This window comes from Abramis brama (genome assembly GCF_963993115.1).
Source record: "Abramis brama genome assembly, chromosome: 2".
Classification (NCBI taxonomy): domain Eukaryota; kingdom Metazoa; phylum Chordata; class Actinopteri; order Cypriniformes; family Leuciscidae; genus Abramis; species Abramis brama.
In genome coordinates this window covers 2894154-2917233 of record NC_139964.1, presented here as the reverse complement: position 1 = coordinate 2917233, position 23080 = coordinate 2894154, and the positions used below count along the sequence as shown (strand labels likewise).

The window sequence follows — 23080 nt, the reverse complement described above, 5'->3', positions numbered from 1 at the left end:
AAAAAAAAAAACACACACCAAGATTTCTGATGTAAATTCACTATAATAATAACGGTCAAACTAACCTGACAAGCGCGTCCTCCCGCCAGAAAGGGCGCCAGAGCGCAGGAATGCGCGCGGCCGCGGTCGGTGATGACGTGTATGCTCTCACGCGTCCCGGAAGTGAAGGTGTAGCTGGAAAGAGTTTGGAAACAAACTGGCGATCGGATGATTAAATGTCAATCCTTTGACGGACAGATTGATTGTTGACAGCGCAGTGATTGACAGGCAGTGTGTGATGATGTATCGCTCGGTTAGCGCGTGCGTGCTGATGGTGTTGATCCTGACGGTGTCGGAGAGCAGCGCGAGGATCCACCAGCTCAAACTCAAGGTCTCTCACACTTGTTTATGCATAATCATCTCACTAATCTGCGTTATTCACGTCCTTCGTGCGTTTCTATCACATATCGGGGGTTTCATCTCATCTAATGATTTATTATTCATAGAACGACAGATGTATTCATTTATTTTACCTATTTAATGATTTAACTCATTAATTTAGCTTTGTTTTGATCATTTATCTCTTATATTTTAGCATTTGTTTAATATATCTGATGTTTCATCTTATGGAATTATATATTATTCATAGAACGACAAATGTATTAATTTATTTTATCTATTTAATGATTTACCTAATTTATTTAGCTTGTTTTGACCATTTATCTCTTTTATTTTAGCATTTGTTTCACATATCTGATGATTTGTCTTATTTTACTTATTTATGATTTATTAATCATACATTTATTGTCTGTTTTTGTAATTATGTAGCTGTAAGCATCACAAACACATTATGTCACTCATGATTTGTTAAACTCATCTCTCTCTCTCTCTCTCTCTCTCTCTCTCTCTCTCTCTCTCTCTCTATCTCTCTCTCTCTCTCTCTCTCTCTCTCTCTATCTCTCTCTATCTCTCTCTCTCTCTCTCTCTCTCTCTCTCTCTCTCTGTCTCTCCCTCTCTCTCCCTCAGAATGAGACGCGGTTTGTGGTCCACCTGAACACGTTTGGGTATTTCGCTAACGGGACACTGGACGTGCACCTGGTGTCTCTGAACCTCCCGGTGATGAAGAGCGGCTCCAGCTCTCCGGTAAGTGTGTGTGTGTCCTTGTATGTGTCTTGGGGCCGGTGTGTGTATGTGTCATCACCTTCTTTACTTGAGTGAAAGTACAGATACTACTGGTCAAATATTACTCAATCACAAGTAAAAGTTGTAAAGACCGATTTTTACTTAAGTAAAAGTACAGAAGTACTCGTTTTTAAAAGTACTTGAGTATCAAAAAGAGATGAAAAAAAAATCATGCCCTGACTAACATGACTACTATTTACTCAAGGACCTTGACAGAAATGTAGTGGAGTAAAAAGTACGAAGTAGTTTGTCTTTCAAATGAAGTGAAGTTTAAGTAGCAAGTCTAAAAGTACAGATACTCAAAGTGTACTTGAATACAGATACTCAAAGTGTACTTGAATACAGATACTCAAAGTGTACTTGAATACAGATACTCAAAGTGTACTTGAATACAGATACTCAAAGTGTACTTGAATACAGATACTCAAAGTGTACTTGAGTACAGATACTCAAAGTGTACTTGAGTACAGATACTCAAAGTGTACTTGAGTACAGATACTCAAAGTGTACTTGAATACAGATACTCAAAGTGTACTTGAATACAGATACTCAAAGTGTACTTGAGTACAGATACTCAAAGTGTACTTGAGTACAGATACTCAAAGTGTACTTGAATACAGATACTCAAAGTGTACTTGAGTACAGATACTCAAAGTGTACTTGAATACAGATACTCAAAGTGTACTTGAGTACAGATACTTCGTCACTGTCCACCTCTGGTCGTCACTCATCACGAAGTGTTTCTGTGTGTTTCAGGTGGGCTTTAGTTTGTCTCGGTCTCGAGTGAACGGGATCCGGTTCTACACCGTGAGTATCTGACACACACACCCCTCTCTCTCTCTCTCTCTCTCTGTGTGCGGGTCGTCCTCGTGTTTCTGACCGCTGTGTGTGTGTGTGTGTGTGTGTGTGTGTGTGTGTGTGTCGTTCTTCAGGCTGACGAGGTGGAGGAGTGCATGCTGTTGAAGAACAAGAGTGAAGATGAGCTCATCCTCTTCATCATCGACACACAGAGCCACAGGTACACTCGAGCTTCATTTGTTTCTGGACACACACACACACACACACACACACAGATATACCGTTAAAAACCACGAGTCGCATTCTGAGTAGGGTTGGGTATCGTTTGAATTTTAACGATTCCTATTATCGATTCCAATAATGCAACAAAAGAAAACTTAGATATCATTCACATTTAGTCTTATTGCAAAACATAATTAATTGTATCTGAATATCATGAACACAAATGAACAGGCTGAAGAACACTTACACAAGGAGCGTTTGCCTGTGGTTTAAAAACACCATAGAAGAACAACCAGCCCAACTAATATACAAGTAAACACTCAGTAATTAAAAAAGATCAAATAAAAAACTAGCAATCGCAACAAATAGATACAGCTGAACAAAGATACGATTGAAATAAACAGAGTTTTAAGATTTTCAGGTATTCAGGTTCAGAAATCAAAAGTAAAATAACACTGCACTTTATAAATAAAATGTACATTACAAATATAGTTTCAAAAGTTACTCAGTCAGAGTGAATTTTCTCCTAGTCTTCTGTTGTTTTATTAGTAGAGCGGGAATATTAGTGTTATTATAGAGCGGGAATATTAGAGTTATTATAGAGCGGGAATATTAGAGTTATTATAGAGCAGGAATATTAGTGTTATTATAGCAGGAATATTAGTGTTATTATAGAGCGGGAATATTAGAGTTATTATAGAGCGGGAATATTAGAGTTATTATAGAGCGGGAATATTAGTGTTATTATAGAGCGGGAATATTAGTGTTATTATAGAGCGGGAATATTAGAGTTATTATAGAGCGGGAATATTAGAGTTATTATAGAGCAGGAATATTAGTGTTATTATAGCAGGAATATTAGTGTTATTATAGAGCGGGAATATTAGTGTTATTATAGAGCGGGAATATTAGAGTTATTATAGAGCGGGAATATTAGAGTTATTATAGAGCGGGAATATTAGAGTTATTATAGAGCGGGAATATTAGAGTTATTATAGAGCAGGAATATTAGTGTTATTATAGCAGGAATATTAGTGTTATTATAGAGCGGGAATATTAGTGTTATTATAGAGCGGGAATATTAGAGTTATTATAGAGCGGGAATATTAGAGTTATTATAGAGCGGGAATATTAGAGTTATTATAGAGCGGGAATATTAGAGTTATTATAGAGCGGGAATATTAGAGTTATTATAGAGCGGGAATATTAGTGTTATTATAGCAGGAATATTAGTGTTATTATAGAGCGGGAATATTAGAGTTATTATAGAGCGGGAATATTAGTGTTATTATAGAGCGGGAATATTAGTGTTATTATAGAGCGGGAATATTAGAGTTATTATAGAGCGGGAATATTAGTGTTATAGCAGGAATATTAGTGTTATTATAGAGCGGGAATATTAGTGTTATTATAGAGCGGGAATATTAGTGTTATAGAGCGGGAATATTAGTGTTATTATAGAGCGGGAATATTAGTGTTATTATAGAGCGGGAATATTAGTGTTATTATAGAGCGGGAATATTAGTGTTATTATAGAGCGGGAATATTAGTGTTATTATAGAGCGGGAATATTAGTGTTATAGAGCAGGAATATTAGTGTTATTATAGAGCAGGAATATTAGTGTTATTATAGAGCGGGAATATTAGTGTTATTATAGAGCGGGAATATTAGAGTTATTATAGAGCGGGAATATTAGTGTTATTATAGAGCGGGAATATTAGTGTTATTATAGAGCGGGAATATTAGTGTTATTATAGAGCGGGAATATTAGTGTTATTATAGAGCGGGAATATTAGTGTTATAGAGCGGGAATATTAGTGTTATTATAGAGCAGGAATATTAGTGTTATTATAGAGCGGGAATATTAGTGTTATTATAGAGCGGGAATATTAGAGTTATTATAGAGCGGGAATATTAGAGTTATTATAGAGCGGGAATATTAGTGTTATTATAGAGCGGGAATATTAGAGTTATTATAGAGCGGGAATATTAGAGTTATTATAGAGCAGGAATATTAGTGTTATTATAGCAGGAATATTAGTGTTATTATAGAGCGGGAATATTAGTGTTATTATAGAGCGGGAATATTAGAGTTATTATAGAGCGGGAATATTAGAGTTATTATAGAGCGGGAATATTAGAGTTATTATAGAGCGGGAATATTAGTGTTATTATAGAGCGGGAATATTAGAGTTATTATAGAGCGGGAATATTAGAGTTATTATAGAGCGGGAATATTAGTGTTATTATAGCAGGAATATTAGTGTTATTATAGAGCGGGAATATTAGAGTTATTATAGAGCGGGAATATTAGTGTTATTATAGAGCGGGAATATTAGTGTTATTATAGAGCGGGAATATTAGAGTTATTATAGAGCGGGAATATTAGTGTTATAGCAGGAATATTAGTGTTATTATAGAGCGGGAATATTAGTGTTATTATAGAGCGGGAATATTAGTGTTATAGAGCGGGAATATTAGTGTTATTATAGAGCAGGAATATTAGTGTTATTATAGAGCGGGAATATTAGTGTTATTATAGAGACGGCAGGAATATTAGTGTTATTATAGAGCGGGAATATTAGTGTTATTATAGAGCGGGAATATTAGTGTTATTATAGAGCGGGAATATTAGTGTTATAGAGCGGGAATATTAGTGTTATTATAGAGCGGGAATATTAGTGTTATTATAGAGCAGGAATATTAGTGTTATTATAGAGCAGGAATATTAGTGTTATTATAGAGCGGGAATATTAGTGTTATTATAGAGCGGGAATATTAGAGTTATTATAGAGAGGAATATTAGTGTTATTATAGAGCGGGAATATTAGAGTTATTATAGAGCGGGAATATTAGTGTTATTATAGAGCGGGAATATTAGAGTTATTATAGAGCGGGAATATTAGTGTTATTATAGAGCGGGAATATTAGTGTTATTATAGAGCGGGAATATTAGTGTTATTATAGAGCAGGAATATTAGAGTTATTATAGAGCGGGAATATTAGAGTTATTATAGAGACGTCAGGAATATTAGTGTTATTATAGGATTGTGAATGTGATTGTGATATTGATATTGATATTGATATTGATATTGATATTGATATTGATATTGATTGTGATTGTGTTTGTGTTCAGTGTGCACGTGAAACACCTCGGACAATCTGACATTATGCTGGAGTCCAAGCTGAAGCTGAAGACAGAAGGAGGAAAAGGTGAGAGTGAGTGAGTGAGTGAGTGAGTGAGTGAGTGAGTGAGTGAGTGAGTGAGTGAGTGAGTGAGTGAGTGAGTGAGTGAGTGAGTGAGAGTGAAAGAGAGAGTGTGTGAGTGTGTGAGTGAGTGAGTGAGTGAATGAGTGAGTGAGTGTGTGTGTGTGTGTGTGTGAGAGAGAGAGTGTGAGTGAGAGTGAGTGAGAGTGAGTGAGTGAGAGTGAGTGAGTGAGAGTGAGTGAGAGTGAGTGAGTGAGAGTGAGTGAGAGTGTGTGAGAGTGTGTGAGAGTGTGTGAGAGTGTGTGAGAGTGTGTGAGAGTGTGTGAGAGTGTGTGAGAGTGTGTGTGAGTGAATGAGTGAGTGTGTGTGTGTGTGTGTGAGAGAGAGAGAGAGAGAGAGTGTGTGTGTGTGTGTGTGTGTGTGTGAGTGTGTGAGAGTGTGTGAGAGTGTGTGAGAGTGTGTGTGAGAGTGTGTGTGAGAGAGTGTGTGAGAGAGTGTGTGAGAGAGTGTGTGAGAGAGTGTGTGAGAGAGTGTGTGAGAGAGTGTGTGAGAGAGTGTGTGAGAGAGTGTGTGAGAGAGTGTGTGAGTGAAAGAGAGAGTGTGTGAGTGAGTGAGTGAGTGAGAGAGAGTGTGTGAGTGAAAGAGAGAGTGTGTGTGTGAGTGTGAGTGAAAGAGAGAGTGTGTGTGTGAGTGAGTGAATGAGTGAGTGTGTGTGTGTGTGTGTGTGTGTGTGTGAGAGAGAGAGAGAGAGAGAGAGTGTGTGAGTGAGTGAGTGAGTGAGTGTGTGAGTGTGTGAGAGAGAGTGTGAGAGAGAGTGAGTGAGTGAGTGTGTGAGTGAAAGAGAGAGTGTGTGAGTGAGTGAGAGAGAGAGTGAGAGTGTGTGTGTGTGTGTGTGAGAGACGGGTGTTGATGACTGTGTGTCTCAGCGAGGAGGAGAAGAGAAGAGTCAGTCGCCGGGGAGCAGAAAGAGGTGAAGAGTGAAGGTGAAGCAGGGAAACAGAAGGAAAGTTCACCGGATCAGTCCAGAGCTCCTGCGAGCACCGCCAGCAAACCGGTCCGTACCGACCACACTGACATCATCCTGCTCAGATCTCATGATCTATACGCTGATTTCACGCAGCCGCCATTTTGAAATCGAAAGTGAGGCTCCGGTGGGAAAAACCCCGGATGTAAAGATAAACAACAATGCCGTTGGACTACCAACCTGAAGCTGCTGCCGCGATTTACACTAGTGGATGTTAATATAGGATATGTGTATAGTTCATTCCTGCTTCTTTTTTTACTTTCTGAATTTTATTTTAAAAAAAAAATTATTTATAAATGAATTTTTATTGTATATAGTCTAAAGTATGAAAGAAATGTATGTACAGTTTTAGAATTGACACAACATCATTAAACACAACAATACGCCATCGCATTCACGACTCTCCTGTGATTAAAGGCCACACTTCCGGTTTTCTTCCCACCGGAGCCTCGCTTTCGATTTCAAAAATAACGGCTGCGTGAAATCAGCGTATAGGTTTCTTCTGTATAGACGCATGATACTCATGTTCTGTGTGCAGGTCTCAGCACATCTGATCTCTGAAAGCTTGTTTACACGTGTGTGTGTGTCTGTCATTGATGGCGAATCAGGTGGAGAGTCTGAACGGGAAGACGCTGGAACTGGAACAACACGGAGAATCCTACAACTTCAGCGTGAGAAACACTGCTTTCACACACACACACACACACACACACTCACTCACTCACTCACTCACTCTCACACACACACACACACACACACACACTCTGATGACGTCAGCTGATGGTCTGCTTTCTCTCTGTCTCAGTTTCGTCTCATCATGAGCTCAGGATCTCAAGGCCTTTACAACCTGGACTTCCAGAACTGCAACAACATGAGGCAGAGGACGCCAAGTCCTTATTCTTTACACGTGAGTGTGTGTGTGTGTGTGTGTGTGTGTGTGTGTGTGTGTGTGTGAGATAGGTAGGTTTACGGGTCGGGTTAGTCTAGGGGAATAGAATATACAGTTTGTACAGTATAAAAACCATTATGCCTATGGAGGTCTTCACAAGTATAGCTAACCAAACGTGTGTGTGTGTGTGTGTCAGGTGGAGATCACCGAGAAGAACCCCAGAGGTTATCTGTCAGCGTCTGATATTCCTCTGCCGCGTCTCTACATCTGCATGGCAGCGATCTTCTTCATCGCCGCTGTGGTGTGGACATACACACTGCTGAAGTACAGGTACACACACACACACACACACACACACACACACACGCGCGCACACACACACACACCTCTACATCTGCATGGCAGCGATCTTCTTCATTGCTGCTGTGGTGTGGACATACACACTGCTGAAGTACAGGTACACACACACACACACACACACAGAGCTCAAGTACAGGTACACACACACACACACACACACACAGAGCTCAAGTACAGGTACACACACACACTGCTCAAGTACAGGTACACACACACACACACACACACACACACGCGCGCACACACACACACACCTCTACATCTGCATGGCAGCGATCTTCTTCATCGCCGCTGTGGTGTGGACATACACACTGCTGAAGTACAGGTACACACACACACACACACACACAGAGCTCAAGTACAGGTACACACACACAGAGCTCAAGTACAGGTACACACACACACTGCTCAAGTACAGGTACACACACACACACACACACACGCGCGCACACACACACACACCTCTACATCTGCATGGCAGCGATCTTCTTCATTGCTGCTGTGGTGTGGACATACACACTGCTGAAGTACAGGTACACACACACACACACACACACACACACAGAGCTCAAGTACAGGTACACACACACACTGCTGAAGTACAGGTACACACACTCATCCACTGCACTGGATCTGTCACTGAGTAAACGCTGTGGTGTTTATGATATGATGTGTGTGTGTGTGTGTGAGACAGGTACAGTGTGTTTAAGATCCACTGGCTGATGGCAGCGCTGGCCTACACTAAAGCCGTGTCTCTGCTGTTCCACAGTGTGAGTAAAGCAACTCTTATTATACTCTCACAGCTGCTGTTCAGAGTCTCAATTAGATTTTGATTTAATATTTTCTGTTCTCAATTTAATTTAGTATTTTTTTGTCTTTTTGTGTCTATACTAGTTTTAATTATTTTAATACCTTAACTTGGTTGTTATTACAGTGATTATAAATGATACAACAGCGATATTTACTCATCCAGATTAATACCTTTACCGCCGCCGTTCCCGCGGGGTGTGTTTGCTGCCCTTGACCACTAAGAGGCGCTACAATCACAGACTCTGAAAAGTGTCCGTTTATTCTCTCTCTTGCGTAATCTGAGAGCGGGTAGCGGATCCGTTCAAGTGAAACGAATTCATAATCACAATACTCAAATTACAGTACACATTTAGATCTGAAACAAACATAGGCTTCTATCATTGCATCAAATTTAAGCAAAGTAGGCTAAACGTTAACATTGTGTGTCCAGTTTTTCTATAATTTAGAAAGGTTATGCATGTCAATAGGTTATGTGTCTTATATTTCGTGTTATTTTAATTTGTCAGTGGAACATAACAGTGAAACAAATTAAACTAAATGATCGTGAAATTAAAACATTGATCAGGACTTGCTAACCGATGTTAGTCGGCAGCGTTTATGTTTTACTGTTCTTGATGCTTAAATAGCTAACTGTTTATTAAAGTCAAGCGTTTTGTTTAATTATCGATGGCACATTATGGTTCCAGTAGAGCCGCTCGAGTTTAGAGTTTATTCCCTTAGCGATGCAAAATAAGAAACACAGAATCTGATTCTTGCGACATTTCGATAGTTCGATAACCGATCCAATAGCTTTAAACTTCAGAGTTCAAGGAAGTTAACGCTGGCCAATGGAGGCTGGCCAGACTCTCTGTACAAATGAAATGTAGGACCAGGCCATAAAGCACATCATACAGCTGATAATACTGTATATGTCGCTGCGTGTCATCCACACAAATCTGCAAGAAATGATTTAGCCTTTGTTGCTTCAAAGACATGTTGAATTCTCCTTACAGTAAGACGAGGTTGATCGTGAATTAAAGCGCTCTGTGTCGGCGGCTCAGTCCCGCTCGTTCCCTCAACAGTTCGTGTTTAGATAAGCTCAAACATCCTAAAACATCCTAAAACTCTACGAAACCAGTTCAAACAACTGGATTGAACACTTCAATTGAAATTTTGTGTGAAAAACCTTTAAATACAATAAATAAAACTACAATATTTAGGCTATCATTTAATAAGATATAGGGCCTACATTTGGACACATCGAGAGATTTATCCTTAAAATAATTTTGCCTTTGCCTGCTATATAGATTTATTTTTATTATAGTTTTTTTTATATATAAAACCGATATGGTGTAACAGTTTTAGAACTAGACAAATCTCTGTGCATTAATAATATAAAATGCGTTAATACTATAAAAATGACTGTAGTCCATGTTTGTTCGGGATTTGAACCTAACCTGTCATCTCAATGATGGAAACCTTGTTCTACCACTCAACCTCCTCCAGTGTGTGTTCGCTCACACACTCGCTCGCTTCATTCGTCTCATTCCTCAATAGAGTAGTAAAAATAATCAGCTTCGTTGCACCTTATATATTTTTGTTTGTCATTTTTGTTATTCATTTGTTCGTGTTTGTTATCGCGCTGCTTCCCCGGGGAATAAGCTTCTGTTGCCCACCGACGTCTACAATATGAAATATAGGCTATATTATTGTTGTCATCTCTATTTTTAACTTTTGATTTTATTTTTCTCTTCTAAAAAATTGTTGTATTCTGTTTACCATAGTTGTAGTGTTTCATCACATTAACCTCACTTACATGTCAAGATGTGCAATTGCTGCTGTTTTGCACAATATCCCTTTGCGCCACATGACGGTCATTTCGCAAATGACTTTGAAATGCGACTGGTTTATTTTTATCACGGTGGTTTTGCATAAATAACTGTATTTACTGTGATATATTTGTGTTGATTTCCTGCTCTTCTCACTCGTTTGTCTTCCTCCAGATCAACTATCACTTCATCAACTCTGAGGGACATCCTATCGAAGGCTGGGCCGTCATGTACTACATCACTCACCTGTGCGTATCACTCACACACACACACACACACACTCTTCCCTTCTGTTCTCAGAACGCATGTTGAATTTCCTGTGGTGTGTGTCAGGCTGAAGGGCGCTCTTCTGTTCATCACACTGGCTCTCATCGGCACCGGCTTCGCCTTCGTCAAATACATCCTGTCAGACAAAGAGAAGAAGATCTTCATGATCGTCATTCCTCTGCAGGCGAGTGTGTGAGTGTGTGAGTGTGTGTGTGAGTGAGTGTGTGTGTGAGTGAGTGAGTGAGTGAGTGAGTGAGTGAGTGTGTGTGTGTGTGTGTGTGTGTGTGTGTGTGTGTGTGTGTGTGTGTGTGTGTGTGTGTGTGTGTGTGTGTGAGTGAGTGAGTGAGTGAGTGAGTGAGTGAGTGAGTGAGTGAGTGAGTGAGTGAGTGAGTGAGTGAGTGAGTGAGTGAGTGAGTGAGTGAGTGAGTGAGAGAGCGAGCGTGAGAGATAGAGAGCGAGCGAGTGAGCGAGCGAGAGAGAGCGAGCGAGTGAGCGAGCGAGAGAGAGCGAGCGAGTGAGCGAGCGAGAGAGAGCGAGCGAGTGAGCGAGCGAGAGAGAGCGAGCGAGTGAGCGAGCGAGAGAGAGCGAGCGAGTGAGCGAGCGAGTGAGAGAGAGAGCGAGAGACATAGCGAGCGAGAGCGAGCGAGAGACAGAGCGAGCAGGAGCGCGAGCGAGAGAGAGAGCGAGTGAGAGAGAGCGGGTGAGAGAGCGAGAGTGAGCGCGAGCGAGAGAGCGAGCGAGAGAGCGAGCGAGAGAGCGAGCGAGAGAGCGAGCGAGAGAGCGAGCGAGAGAGCGAGCGAGCGAGCGAGAGAGCGAGCGAGAGAGCGAGCGAGCGGGTGAGAGAGTGAGAGTGAGTGAGAGCAAGTGAGAGTGAGAGAGAGAGCGAGAGAGAGAGAGCGAGTGAGCGGGTGAGAGAGTGAGAGAGAGAGCGAGCGAGAGAGCGAGTGAGAGAGCGAGAGTGAGAGTGAGTGAGAGCGAGTGAGAGAGCGAGAGTGAGCGAGAGAGAGAGCGAGTGAGAGAGCGAGAGTGAGAGTGAGTGAGAGCAAGTGAGAGTGAGAGTGAGTGAGAGAGAGAGCGAGCGAGAGAGCGAGTGAGAGAGCGAGCGAGAGAGCGAGAGTGAGAGTGAGTGAGAGCAAGTGAGAGTGAGAGAGCGAGTGAGAGAGCGAGAGTGAGAGTGAGTGAGAGCAAGTGAGAGTGAGAGAGCGAGTGAGAGAGCGAGAGTGAGAGTGAGTGAGAGCAAGTGAGAGTGAGAGAGTGAGCGAGAGAGAGCGAGCAAGAGAGCGAGCGAGAGAGCGGGTGAGAGAGTGAGAGTGAGTGAGAGCAAGTGAGAGTGAGAGAGAGAGCGAGCGAGCGAGAGAGAGAGCGAGAGAGAGAGCGAGCGAGCGAGAGCGAGCGAGAGAGCGAGTGAGAGAGCGAGAGTGAGAGTGAGTGAGAGCAAGTGAGAGTGAGAGAGCGAGTGAGAGAGCGAGAGTGAGAGTGAGTGAGAGCAAGTGAGAGTGAGAGAGTGAGCGAGAGAGAGCGAGCAAGAGAGCGGGTGAGAGAGTGAGAGTGAGTGAGAGCAAGTGAGAGTGAGAGAGAGAGCGAGCGAGCGAGAGAGAGAGCGAGAGAGAGAGCGAGCGAGAGAGCGAGTGAGAGAGCGAGAGTGAGAGTGAGTGAGAGCAAGTGAGAGTGAGAGAGCGAGCGAGAGAGAGAGCGAGCGAGAGAGCGATAGCGAGTGAGTAAGAGAGTGAGTGTGAGAGCGAGAGAGCGAGTGAGAGAGAGTGAGTGAGCGAGTGTGTGTGTGAGTGTTTGTGTTTCTGATCTGTTGTCAGACACTGATGTTGGTGTTCTGCTGCAGGTTCTGGCTAACGTATCGTACATCATCATCGAGGAGACGGAGGAGGGAGCGAGTGAATATGCCCTGTGGAGGGAGATCCTGTTCCTGGTTGATCTGATCTGCTGCGGAGCCGTCCTGTTCCCCGTCGTCTGGTGTGTGTGTGTGTGTGTGAGACGTATCTGTGTGTGAGACTCATGATCTGCTGCTGTTCTGTGTTATCTGATGGGGTTTTATCATTCTGTGTCCAACAGGTCCATCCGGCATCTGCAGGAGGCTTCCAACACTGATGGCAAAGGTGTGTGTGTGTGTGTGTGTGTGTGTGTGTGTTTTATTGTTAAGTATCATTATAGTTATTGACTGTTATGAGTGTAATTATCGGTATAGTAATCGTTATAGTGATTAGTACAATTATCAGTGAAATAATCAATATTGTTATCAGTATAGTTATTGTTAAGTATGATTATAGTTATTGGCACAGATATTAATATAATTATCGGTACAGTTATCAGTATAGTTTTGGTATAGTTGTCAGTGTATTTATTGTTTATTATCATTGTCAGTATAATAATATGTATAGTTATTGTTAATTATCATTATAGTTATCGGTACAGTATAATAATCGGTATAGTTATTGATATAGTTTCGTTATAATTATCAGTATATTAATTGTTTATTATCAGTATAGTAATATGTATAGTCATTGTTAATTACCATTATAGTTATCGGTACAATTATCAGTATAGATGTAAGTATATTTATAGTTCTATCTATCGGTAGTTATTAATTATTGTTAGTGGTAGTTATCTGTGTAATTATCTTTAAAATTATCGAGATAGTTATTGTTAATTGTTGTTGTTGTTGTTATAGTTCTAATCGGTATTGTTTTTAAGTTATCGTTATTCTTGTTTGTGTATGTGTGTGTGTGTGTGTTTGTAAATACACAATGCTTGTGTGTGTGTGTGTTCTCTTGCAGCTGCCATGAACCTGGAGAAGCTGAAGCTCTTCAGACATTATTACGTGATGGTGAGACGTCTGATCTGTACTCGAGCTTTATTCACATCATTGAGCTGAAGCAGAGTGACAGCGTTGTGTGTGTCTGTCCTCAGATCGTGTGTTACATCTACTTCACTCGGATCATCGCGCTCCTGCTGAAGGCCACGGTGCCGTTCCAGTGGCAGTGGAGTCAGGAGGTAATACTCGGGAATACTCGGGATTCCAGGATCATGCCTCGCATCCTGAGTTTATGCTTATGAAAGTTGCGAGTGTTTTTTTTAAACAAGCTTCCATTTGTATTTTTACCGCAGCAACAATTATTGCTTGGTTAGAAATTACCAATTTAATTAATGTACTATATTTTAGTTTGATAATGTATTTTATTTAATATTTTGTATTTTTAGGGGATTTGAATGTACTAAATTATATTTACACTGTATTTATTATCCATTTATTCATTTTTTGAGCATAGACCTGAAAATTACATTTCCAACTTAAACTGTGGTAAATCTTGAATGCTTTAAAGCAACAGACGGAAGTTTGATATCTTTTCAAAGATGACACTTGCCAAATTATTGCTAAAGTGAAAAAAGTTGCAGAAATTTATGCAAAAATACTATTTTCAGTTTTTATATGAAATGTATATTTTCAAAAACATGTTTTACTCTAAAACGGCAAAGCCATAATTCTAAACAAGTTTCAAAATTTGAGCTTGATATCTCAAAAAATGATCTTCCAGTGAGATGTTGTTCGGCCGCAGTACCAAACGCTTCCACTAGAGGACATTCGTCTCATTCATTTCCAATGCGCTCAATTCAGGACCAATTAACCTGTTCGAATCATGTCCATGATTTTTTCTGTGTTCGCATAGCAAGTGCCAAAACCTTTACCTAGTTGCGTACCATTCCGATGAAGTGAACAATAAATTTTTTTTTTTTTTATTTTTTTTTTAACTGAAGAGCACCAGAAAAGAATGTGTGTAAATGAATATATTGAGCCCTCCTTAAAACCTGGTGTCATTTCGTCTTGTGTTTGCAGTTTTTAGTGGAGGTTTCTACTCTGATCTTCTTCGTCTTGACGGGATTCAAGTTCCGTCCGGCATCAAATAACCCGTATCTCCAGTTGCCTCAGGACGAGGAGGACCTGGAGATGGATGAAGTGTAGGTCTCTCTCTCTCTCTCTCTCTCTCTCTCTCTCTGTGTGTCGAAAGTTCAGTGTGTGATGTCTCTTCTCTCCGCACACAGTATAACAGAATCGGGAGTGTTGGAAGGCATCCACAAGGTGAAGAAAACGTCTAACGGCCGAGAGAGACAGAGAGAGGTTGCGTTGTGAGTTTCATATCGAAGAGGGTGGAGCCTGGACTTTAAGCTCCTCCCCTTCCGGGGAAACCACAGACTCGCTATGCAAGTGAAATAAAGACGGGATGGGGAAACCGCGAGAGAATAAAGCGCACCTGACACGACTTCCGCGAGAGAACGAGCTGATTTTCCCATACGGACTCTGGGGCGGCGGTGACAGACTGAATCTTTCGCTTTGGTTTACAGTAATGATATGGTCACTGCTCTGTCCGTTAATTTGTTTGCTAATTTTTTCTTTCATTCCAAAGATTTACAATCATTATACTGGATGTGCTCAATTAATTTGATTTTAGCCTTCTTTAATTTCCTATTATTATTATTTAACCGAAGCTGTTTGATGCTGGTTTTTTTCTGAATTGATGCTACTGTTTGAATATCATGTTTTTTCTTTTGTTATTGTTTCTTTATTATTAGACGGCTGGAGATTTTTGTTGTTGTTGTTGTTGTTCATAAAACAGGTTGGTTACCCAGACACCATCAGTTTTTCCTCAGACAGGTGGAATAGGTGGATTTTCGGCCGTTATATAAATATCTTTAATGTGTGTTTCACCAGAGTCCAGGACTGTTAACATTTATATTCTGTATTGGATGAAGTTCCTGAGAATTTTATCAGACATGTGATAACGATTAGCACCAATAACGATTTCTCTTTTGCTTCTTTGGAGTAGGTTGTGATATATTTCTTAATATTTTTCTGATAACTCCATCTACTCTATGATTGAAATGAATCCTGTTATAAATGAAGGACTAACCGCGTATATACTGCGCATGCGCGAACTGCAGAGTTGCCGCTAAAACCAACGGTCCACAGTGAGAGCGCGCGAAACTTCACTCATAATATAACGTTGTAGTTCAATCGCAGTATAGACACGGTTTTAGACGTGAGAACTTCACTCCAGTTTCTACTCCCTTCTTCAATGATTTTAGTCTGGCTAATATTTCCACAAACGGTCTGAGAAATAATCTTTTCCTGCTTAATTTAAATTGCTGGTTTATCATGTGAATTGTGTTCGAGTTTAAAATAAATCAAATAACTTAAATGTCGACTTGTTTCTTTGACTTGTGTGAATATGTGATGAAAGAGTTTATTTCGCGCTTCACCAGTGCGCGCCTCTCTCGTCTCGTGCTCGAGCACACCGGCACGCGCAGAGGATCGTGCATGCGCTCCGGTGCTGATGTCATCCGCCCAGTTTCATCTCACGGTTTCAAATAAACCACAATGTAAGTATAAAATAATAAATATGTGCATTTGGTTTTGAAACAGAAATGTGTGAATGTTAAAGATGTGAGGATTGCTGTAATTCACTGAGTTTGCATGGGCAGTTTTGATGAATGCCTGAAATCTTAAAAGTTTTTTACTGCATCTGCCTTAAATTTGGCTATAATGGACCGAGTTATCTGGACTTGGTGATGTTTCAGATGAATATTAATATTTCTTGTAATATTAATATTTGCACTTAGAAATAGACCAGTTCAAATAAATGTTTTATGACAGTGATGTTGGTGATCGATGAGGGTGTTTCGGGATTAAGTTTCTCCGCAGTGCGGTGTGTGTGTCTGAGTCTGAGTCTAAGAGAGTGTGCGCGCGCGCGTGTGTGTGTGTATAACCCAGGACCAGCTGAAAGTTTCTATTCTTGGCTTCTCTCAGGGACTCTATTTATGATACAGCATTTTCTCTCTTTCTCTCATAATTCAGTTTTCAATTTTTATTTCCAATTAGTTTAATTATTAGTAATGAATAAATGTTTGTGTTTATTCATTTTAGTGTTTTAGTCATAATTGTATGGAAGCCCATTCCTGCTCAAAATAAATAAAAATTGCTTTTGGAAATTAAGTTGTTTTTTGGGTTTTTTTTTTTTTTTGTCATAATTGACATTATATCTTATAATTATGACTTTGTGTCATAATGTATTATGTCATAATTTCCTTTTTTATTCATAATTTTGACTTTTCATCTGATAAATATGACTTTTTATGTCATAATTACGTCTTCCCGAAGCATGAGTTGTTGTTTTTTTTTGTTTTTTTTCATAAATGGTTGTTCATATAAATAGTTACAGCTCATTGATACAGTGATTGTGATTTAATTTTGTGTGTGAGTATTTTAAACACCTCACAGAAACTGTAAATTTGCAGTTTGAAAAGATGCGCATTTTGGTGAAATCAGTCCATTTCAGTTATTTTTGTATTCTCACATTATTAGTAATATATCTTACCTGTGATTTAGCTGGCAAATCACACTAGTTTGTTTCTGTTGCATTCACAAGAATTTGGCAAATTTTTTATTAAATATTGAACTTGACGAGACAATTAAGCATTAAAGAATATGAAATACTGATAGAGATAAGAAACTTTTGAAAACTTCTATGATGAAAACAAAATGGACGTGTGACCGAGTATTGTGTGTGTTTCTAGGAGTCTGTGCGTTCTGACGCTGCTGTCGCTGCTGTCGCTGCTGTCGCTGGAGTCGCTGGCCGTCAGCAGCGTCGGGTCAGATATTCCTCATCATTATTAACTAGGGGTGTAACGATACCTTCATGTCACGATACGATACTGAACTCGCGATACGATATTACTGCCATACTCCAATACATATGGTAAAACGTTAACAAAAAATGTGCTGTTGATTAAAATGCTAAATTTGGTTTTACATTGTGTGTGTAAATGAATAGTCTTGGACTTGGTGCTGAAACCCAAAGAACAATAGAGACACCAGAATAACAATATTCATGATTCTGAAGCTGAAAATACAGAATTATTGTAGACGAATATGTTTGCACTCTTTCACTGACTAGATATGTTACCAGTAAAAAGTGGCCAACATTATTTTAAACATCAGACATTTGGCATTATCAGGACCCACTAATATTCCCCCATTGCATTATTCTACATTATATTCAACATTGAACTACACACAATACATAGTTGCATTTTTGTATTGCGATATATTGTGGCACGATATATTGTTACACCCCTATCATTACCCCTGCGCTGGAGGCCAGCAGGACCGTAACCCGTGTGTGTGTGTGTGTGTGTGTGTGTGTGTGTGTGTGTGTGTGTGTGTGTGTCTCCCGCAGCCCCAGTAACTCGTCCAGCAGTTTCTGCAGCGAGTCTAGAGAGTGTCTTCAGTTCGACCTGGTCTGCAGGACGGACGAGTACGAGGTCAAACGAGCATTGATGAGCTAAATCAAAGACTAGAGAATGAACAGTGTTGAGGAAAGTTACTTTTAAAAGTAATGCATTACAATATTGCGTTACACCCATAAAAAGTAACTAATTGCGTTACTTAGTTACTTTTTAAGAAAAGTAATGCGTTACATTACTTTTGTGTTCCTTTTCCTCACCTGGGCTGGGCTTGCTTGCTTGTTTTTTAATAACAACAACAAAAGTTATATTTGTGGCAAATGTTAAGGCCCTTTCACACCAAAGGTGAAATGAATAAGCCTTAGGCTGAAGGAAATGCAAAAATAAATTACTTTTCCACATTCAAAGAGATAGGAGCATGTTTCCAAAATGGCCGTCGATTGAAATGACTTGTCTTAACCCTCATCCTTCACTCGGGTTCCATTTTGACCCGGAAAATATTTTAGAATTTTTTTTAAAAATTGAGTGTTCATCAAAATTCTAACTAAAAATGCTAAAACTTTACCAAAAAAATATTTTATAATGTCTACATGTGTATCTGAATGAAGAGAGCTGACTTTAGGAGCCAGCGGAACAGCTCATTTGCTCCATATAAAGCCATAAGTCATGAAATATAACGTTAAATTATTATTTTCCACAAGAGGTCGGCAAAGACACCCAGTGTAAGATATTTTGAGCTGAATTAAAAGGGTTATGCATGAAATTGTGAGTAATTTTGAATTTAAGTTGAAAGAATGTGAGAAATGTGCTTAAATGACTATTTATTTTTTATTTATTGATCAAATCTAGTAATTTAAAGGTAAATAAAATAGAAAATAACAAAAAAAAATTGCATAAAAAAAAAAAAAAGCTTTCTGGACAAAAACAAACAAACAAAAAAAAGTATAATTTTAGGGCTTTGGGTCATTTTGACCCGCGAGGGAAAGATGAAGGCTAAAGAGACTTTGGTTGAATGTGAAGTCTGACAAGTGCGCGCGCGCGCGCGTGTGTGTGTGTAGGTGCGCCGCTACTCGTCCTCGCGCTGGGTCTCCACGGACGCGGAGGCGTATTTCCTCGGCGTTGGAGCCGCCATGGCCTTCAGACGCCTCTATCATTACATCTCTGGAGCCAATAAAGAGGGTCTGTGAGCACGTTCATATCATAAACGTGCTGTCAGGTGAAGCGACTGACACAGCTCTGTGTGTGTGTGTGTAGGTGTGACGTTTGAGATGACGGCTCCGGTGCTTGTTGAAGTTCCCGAGGAAGTGAAGATGTGGGAACCGGCGATCTACACGCTCAGCTTCCTGTTGCCGTCAGCCTATCAGGAGCGTCCGCCCACTCCCACCAATGAGAAGGTGACGTCCAGAAGCTCCACCCATTTCTTTACAGTCTATGGTAGCGACATGGAAAATAACACTGCAATATTTATTACAATAATACATTTAGTTAAATACAACATCAACAGATGACAGCAAGAAGCATAATAACAGAACAAAATAATTTAAAACAAGAGCCAGACCAAATATTTTGCATTGTATCGACATTTTAATATAGAAACAACACAGAAACAAACTATCTGTGTTCTCTCTTACTCCACATCCAGCATGAGGCTCGTTCAGCCTCTTCTCCCATCCTCCGAGTAGCTTCTTGCTCTTCGCGTCCTAAAGCTGTCAGCAGCCGCCGTGCTGATTTGGCAGGAAAGCAAACCTATTTCCACAGGGAACATCCATGCCTTCCATCCCTTTTCTTTGCACTCTTGGATTAAAGGCTGATATTTCAAGGCCTTCCTCACAGCCCTCCTCCCATGGACACGGTCAGCTTGATTAGGATGATGGCTGAAGAGCCGTGTGGACCGACTGCAGCCTCTCTCCGGTGTCGACTCTCGTTTCCCGAGAGCTCGTGGCTCGCAGCCGGCTGGATTTTGCCATGATTGACTGCATAAAGCCCCTGAACTGTAATTTTCTTAACATAAGGTTTGGAAAACTTCACCTTAAGTGTTACACGGAGCGAGCAGGTTCAGTCCAAGTCTTCTAACGACACGCGATCTTATTTGTTCAACGCAAGCTCAAACGTGTGTGTGTCAAGAACAAACCTCATTGGCACGCGCACGTTTGCCTGGGATTCCACCTTTCTAGATGCAGGTACTGATGCCGTTGTTCCGCATCATGCAGGAGGTCAGAGGTCAGAGGTCAGCCCTCTTGCTTCAGTGTGAGAGTCACACTGATTAGTAACAGAAATTGGGCAAAACCTGAAAGACTTAATTTTGCTTTATTTACATTATTTTTAATCCTAAAGTTTCCAATAAAACAAACAGCATGTCATGTGATGTCAGTGTGTGTGTGGTGTTCTTTCAGCTGTATTTCACGGAGATGCCCGACATGGACGTGTACGTGAGGAGTTACGGCGGCTGGATGCTGTCGATCACGTCTCGACTCCACACACACCTGCTGAGCCGAGCGCTGACCAGAGCCCACGCGCACTTCAACAACACACACCACTACGCCGTGGGCTACGACAGGTCTCCACACACACACACACACACACACACACACACACACACACACAGACACACACCTGCTGAGCTGAGCGCTGACCAGAGCCCACGCGCACTTCAACAACACACACCACTACGCCGTGGGCTACGACAGGTCTCCACACACACACACACACACACACACACACACACACACACACACACACACACAGACACACACACACCTGCTGAGCCGAGCGCTGACCAGAGCCCACGCGCACTTCAACAACACACACCACTACGCCGTGGGCTACGACAGGTCTCCACACACACACACACACACACACACACACACAGACACACACCTGCTGAGCCGAGCGCTGACCAGAGCCCACGCGCACTTCAACAACACACACCACTACGCCGTGGGCTACGACAGGTCTCCACACACACACACACCTGCTGACCAGAGCCCACGCGCACTTCAACAACACACACCACTACGCCGTGGGCTACGACAGGTCTCCACACACACACACACACACACACACACACACACACACACACACACACCTGCTGAGCCGAGCGCTGACCAGAGCCCACGCGCACTTCAACAACACACACCACTACGCCGTGGGCTACGACAGGTCTCCACACACACACACACCTGCTGACCAGAGCCCACGCGCACTTCAACAACACACACCACTACGCCGTGGGCTACGACAGGTCTCCACACACACACACACACACACACACACACACACACCTGCTGAGCCGAGCACTGACCAGAGCCCACGCGCACTTCAACAACACACACCACTACGCCGTGGGCTACGACAGGTCTCCACACACACACACACACACACACACACATCTGCTGAGCCGAGCGCTGACCAGAGCCCATGCGCACTTCAACAACACACACCACTACGCCGTGGGCTATGACAGGTCTTGACACACACACACACACACACACACACACCTGCTGAGCTGAGCACTGACCAGAGCCCACGCGCACTTCAACAACACACACCACTACGCCGTGGGCTACGACAGGTCTCCACACACACACACACACACACACCTGCTGAGCCGAGCGCTGACCAGAGCCCACGCGCACTTCAACAACACACACCACTACGCCGTGGGCTACGACAGGTCTCCACACACACACACACACACACACACACACACACAGACACACACATCTGCTGAGCCGAGCGCTGACCAGAGCCCATGCGCACTTCAACAACACACACCACTACGCCGTGGGCTATGACAGGTCTTGACACACACACACACACACACACACACACCTGCTGAGCTGAGCACTGACCAGAGCCCACGCGCACTTCAACAACACACACCACTACGCCGTGGGCTACGACAGGTCTCCACACACACACACACACACACACCTGCTGAGCCGAGCGCTGACCAGAGCCCACGCGCACTTCAACAACACACACCACTACGCCGTGGGCTACGACAGGTCTCCACACACACACACACACACACACACACACACACACACACACACCTGCTGAGCTGAGCACTGACCAGAGCCCACGCGCACTTCAACAACACACACCACTACGCCGTGGGCTACGACAGGTCTCCACACACACACACACCTGCTGACCAGAGCCCACGCGCACTTCAACAACACACACCACTACGCTGTGGACTACGACAAGTCTACACACACACTCACACACACTCACTCACACACACACTTTATTTGCTCCTGGTTTTGTTCTGTACTATTACTCAAAGAAATACAGGAGTTTGCTTACATTTCTGAAAGAACTTTTCAGTTCACGACACGTCATTTCAGCTTTACTTCTACAGCACTTTAAGCAGCTTCACAGTAATAAACAGGAAAATAACCTAATCGATGCAAACTTTCTTATTTATTAAGGTGTGTGTGTGTGTGTGTGTGTGTGTGTCAGTCCTCTGAAGCTGTCGAACAGGCATAACGAGGTGTGGTACGTCGCTGAAGGAGAGCCGGTGTGCGGATCCAGCCCGACTGACGCACACTGAACGGGTAACACAAGCTTACCGACACACACATCTGCTTGGAGTTTCACACTATACTAACCGAATCTCCTTCCTTTACTCTCACAGGACGCAGATGAACGTAATGAATGTGTGTGTATGTGGCAGAAAACAGACGTCCACAAACTCCAGCCTGAACGACACACAGATCTCCTCATATGCTGTAATGGTGAACGTGCAATAACTGCTTCAGCTCAGTAATGTGTGTTTTAGTGTTGTGTGCTCATCGATGGCTAGTAAACTGAATAACTGCTGACACCTTTGTGTTTGTGTAATATTGTATGACTATTGAAAGATTATGTGTATTTCAGTCATCTTTAGTCAGATGCATTTACATTGTGACTGTGCCTCAGATGCAATCAACTCTGTGTCTGTGAAAGTGTGAACCAAATAGAGACTGATGGGTGTGAATGACGAAGAACAACATTGCTCAGTGTAGATCACGCTCCTGTGGGAGGTCCTGGCCGTTTTCCTTAGTATGTCCCTTTTGTCTTCATGTATAATGTTCTGTCACACAGGCACAACTTTGGGTTAAGACTCTTTGAAGGCCGACACGCTAACATCGCTGCTGAAGAACTGTGCTACGCTACTACCTTCAATAAATTCTCTGAACTCTGGTCAAGCTTACTTATTTTATGTGTTAGAGAAATCTAGTACGTTGGCGAGCCATCCTAACGACCGCTCAGCCAAATACAGCGAAATCGAACAC

At 41.9% G+C, this 23080-nt stretch overlaps 2 protein-coding genes across 2 annotated transcripts; both read left to right on the top strand.

Annotated features, from left to right (window-relative positions):
* The first annotated feature begins 136 nt into the window (after nucleotides 1-136).
* On the top strand, nucleotides 137-15754 carry gpr108 (G protein-coupled receptor 108). Its single transcript, XM_084095272.1, has 18 exons — nucleotides 137-370; nucleotides 1006-1122; nucleotides 1918-1968; nucleotides 2094-2179; nucleotides 5319-5395; nucleotides 6316-6443; nucleotides 7022-7084; nucleotides 7219-7320; nucleotides 7499-7632; nucleotides 8357-8432; nucleotides 10455-10528; nucleotides 10614-10731; nucleotides 12385-12515; nucleotides 12615-12658; nucleotides 13337-13386; nucleotides 13470-13553; nucleotides 14395-14516; nucleotides 14601-15754. Exons 1-18 carry the CDS (start codon nucleotides 278-280, stop codon nucleotides 14686-14688), a joined length of 1638 nt encoding a protein of 545 aa, XP_083951398.1. The 5' UTR covers nucleotides 137-277; the 3' UTR covers nucleotides 14689-15754.
* An 88-nt stretch (nucleotides 15755-15842) lies between these two features.
* Nucleotides 15843-22988, top strand: soul5l (heme-binding protein soul5, like). The gene is made up of 8 exons (XM_084095281.1): nucleotides 15843-15935; nucleotides 17130-17204; nucleotides 17792-17876; nucleotides 18857-18977; nucleotides 19053-19192; nucleotides 20192-20355; nucleotides 22266-22360; nucleotides 22441-22988. Coding segments are annotated over exons 1-7 (678 nt in total). The 5' UTR covers nucleotides 15843-15933; the 3' UTR covers nucleotides 22357-22360; nucleotides 22441-22988.
* The last annotated feature ends 92 nt before the right edge of the window (nucleotides 22989-23080 follow it).

Excerpts from the sequence above, each read along its gene's own strand:
- gpr108 (XM_084095272.1), top strand. The coding sequence starts at position 278 with ATGATGTATCGCTCGGTTAGCGCGTGCGTGCTGATGGTGTTGATCCTG. Across the intron at positions 1,969-2,093 it reads ACGGGATCCGGTTCTACACC|GCTGACGAGGTGGAGGAGTG; the intron begins GTGAGTATCTGA and ends GTCGTTCTTCAG. Across the intron at positions 12,516-12,614 it reads GTCCTGTTCCCCGTCGTCTG|GTCCATCCGGCATCTGCAGG; the intron begins GTGTGTGTGTGT and ends TGTGTCCAACAG.
- soul5l (XM_084095281.1), top strand. Across the intron at positions 17,205-17,791 it reads CTGGCCGTCAGCAGCGTCGG|CCCCAGTAACTCGTCCAGCA; the intron begins GTCAGATATTCC and ends TGTCTCCCGCAG. Across the intron at positions 18,978-19,052 it reads CTCTGGAGCCAATAAAGAGG|GTGTGACGTTTGAGATGACG; the intron begins GTCTGTGAGCAC and ends GTGTGTGTGTAG.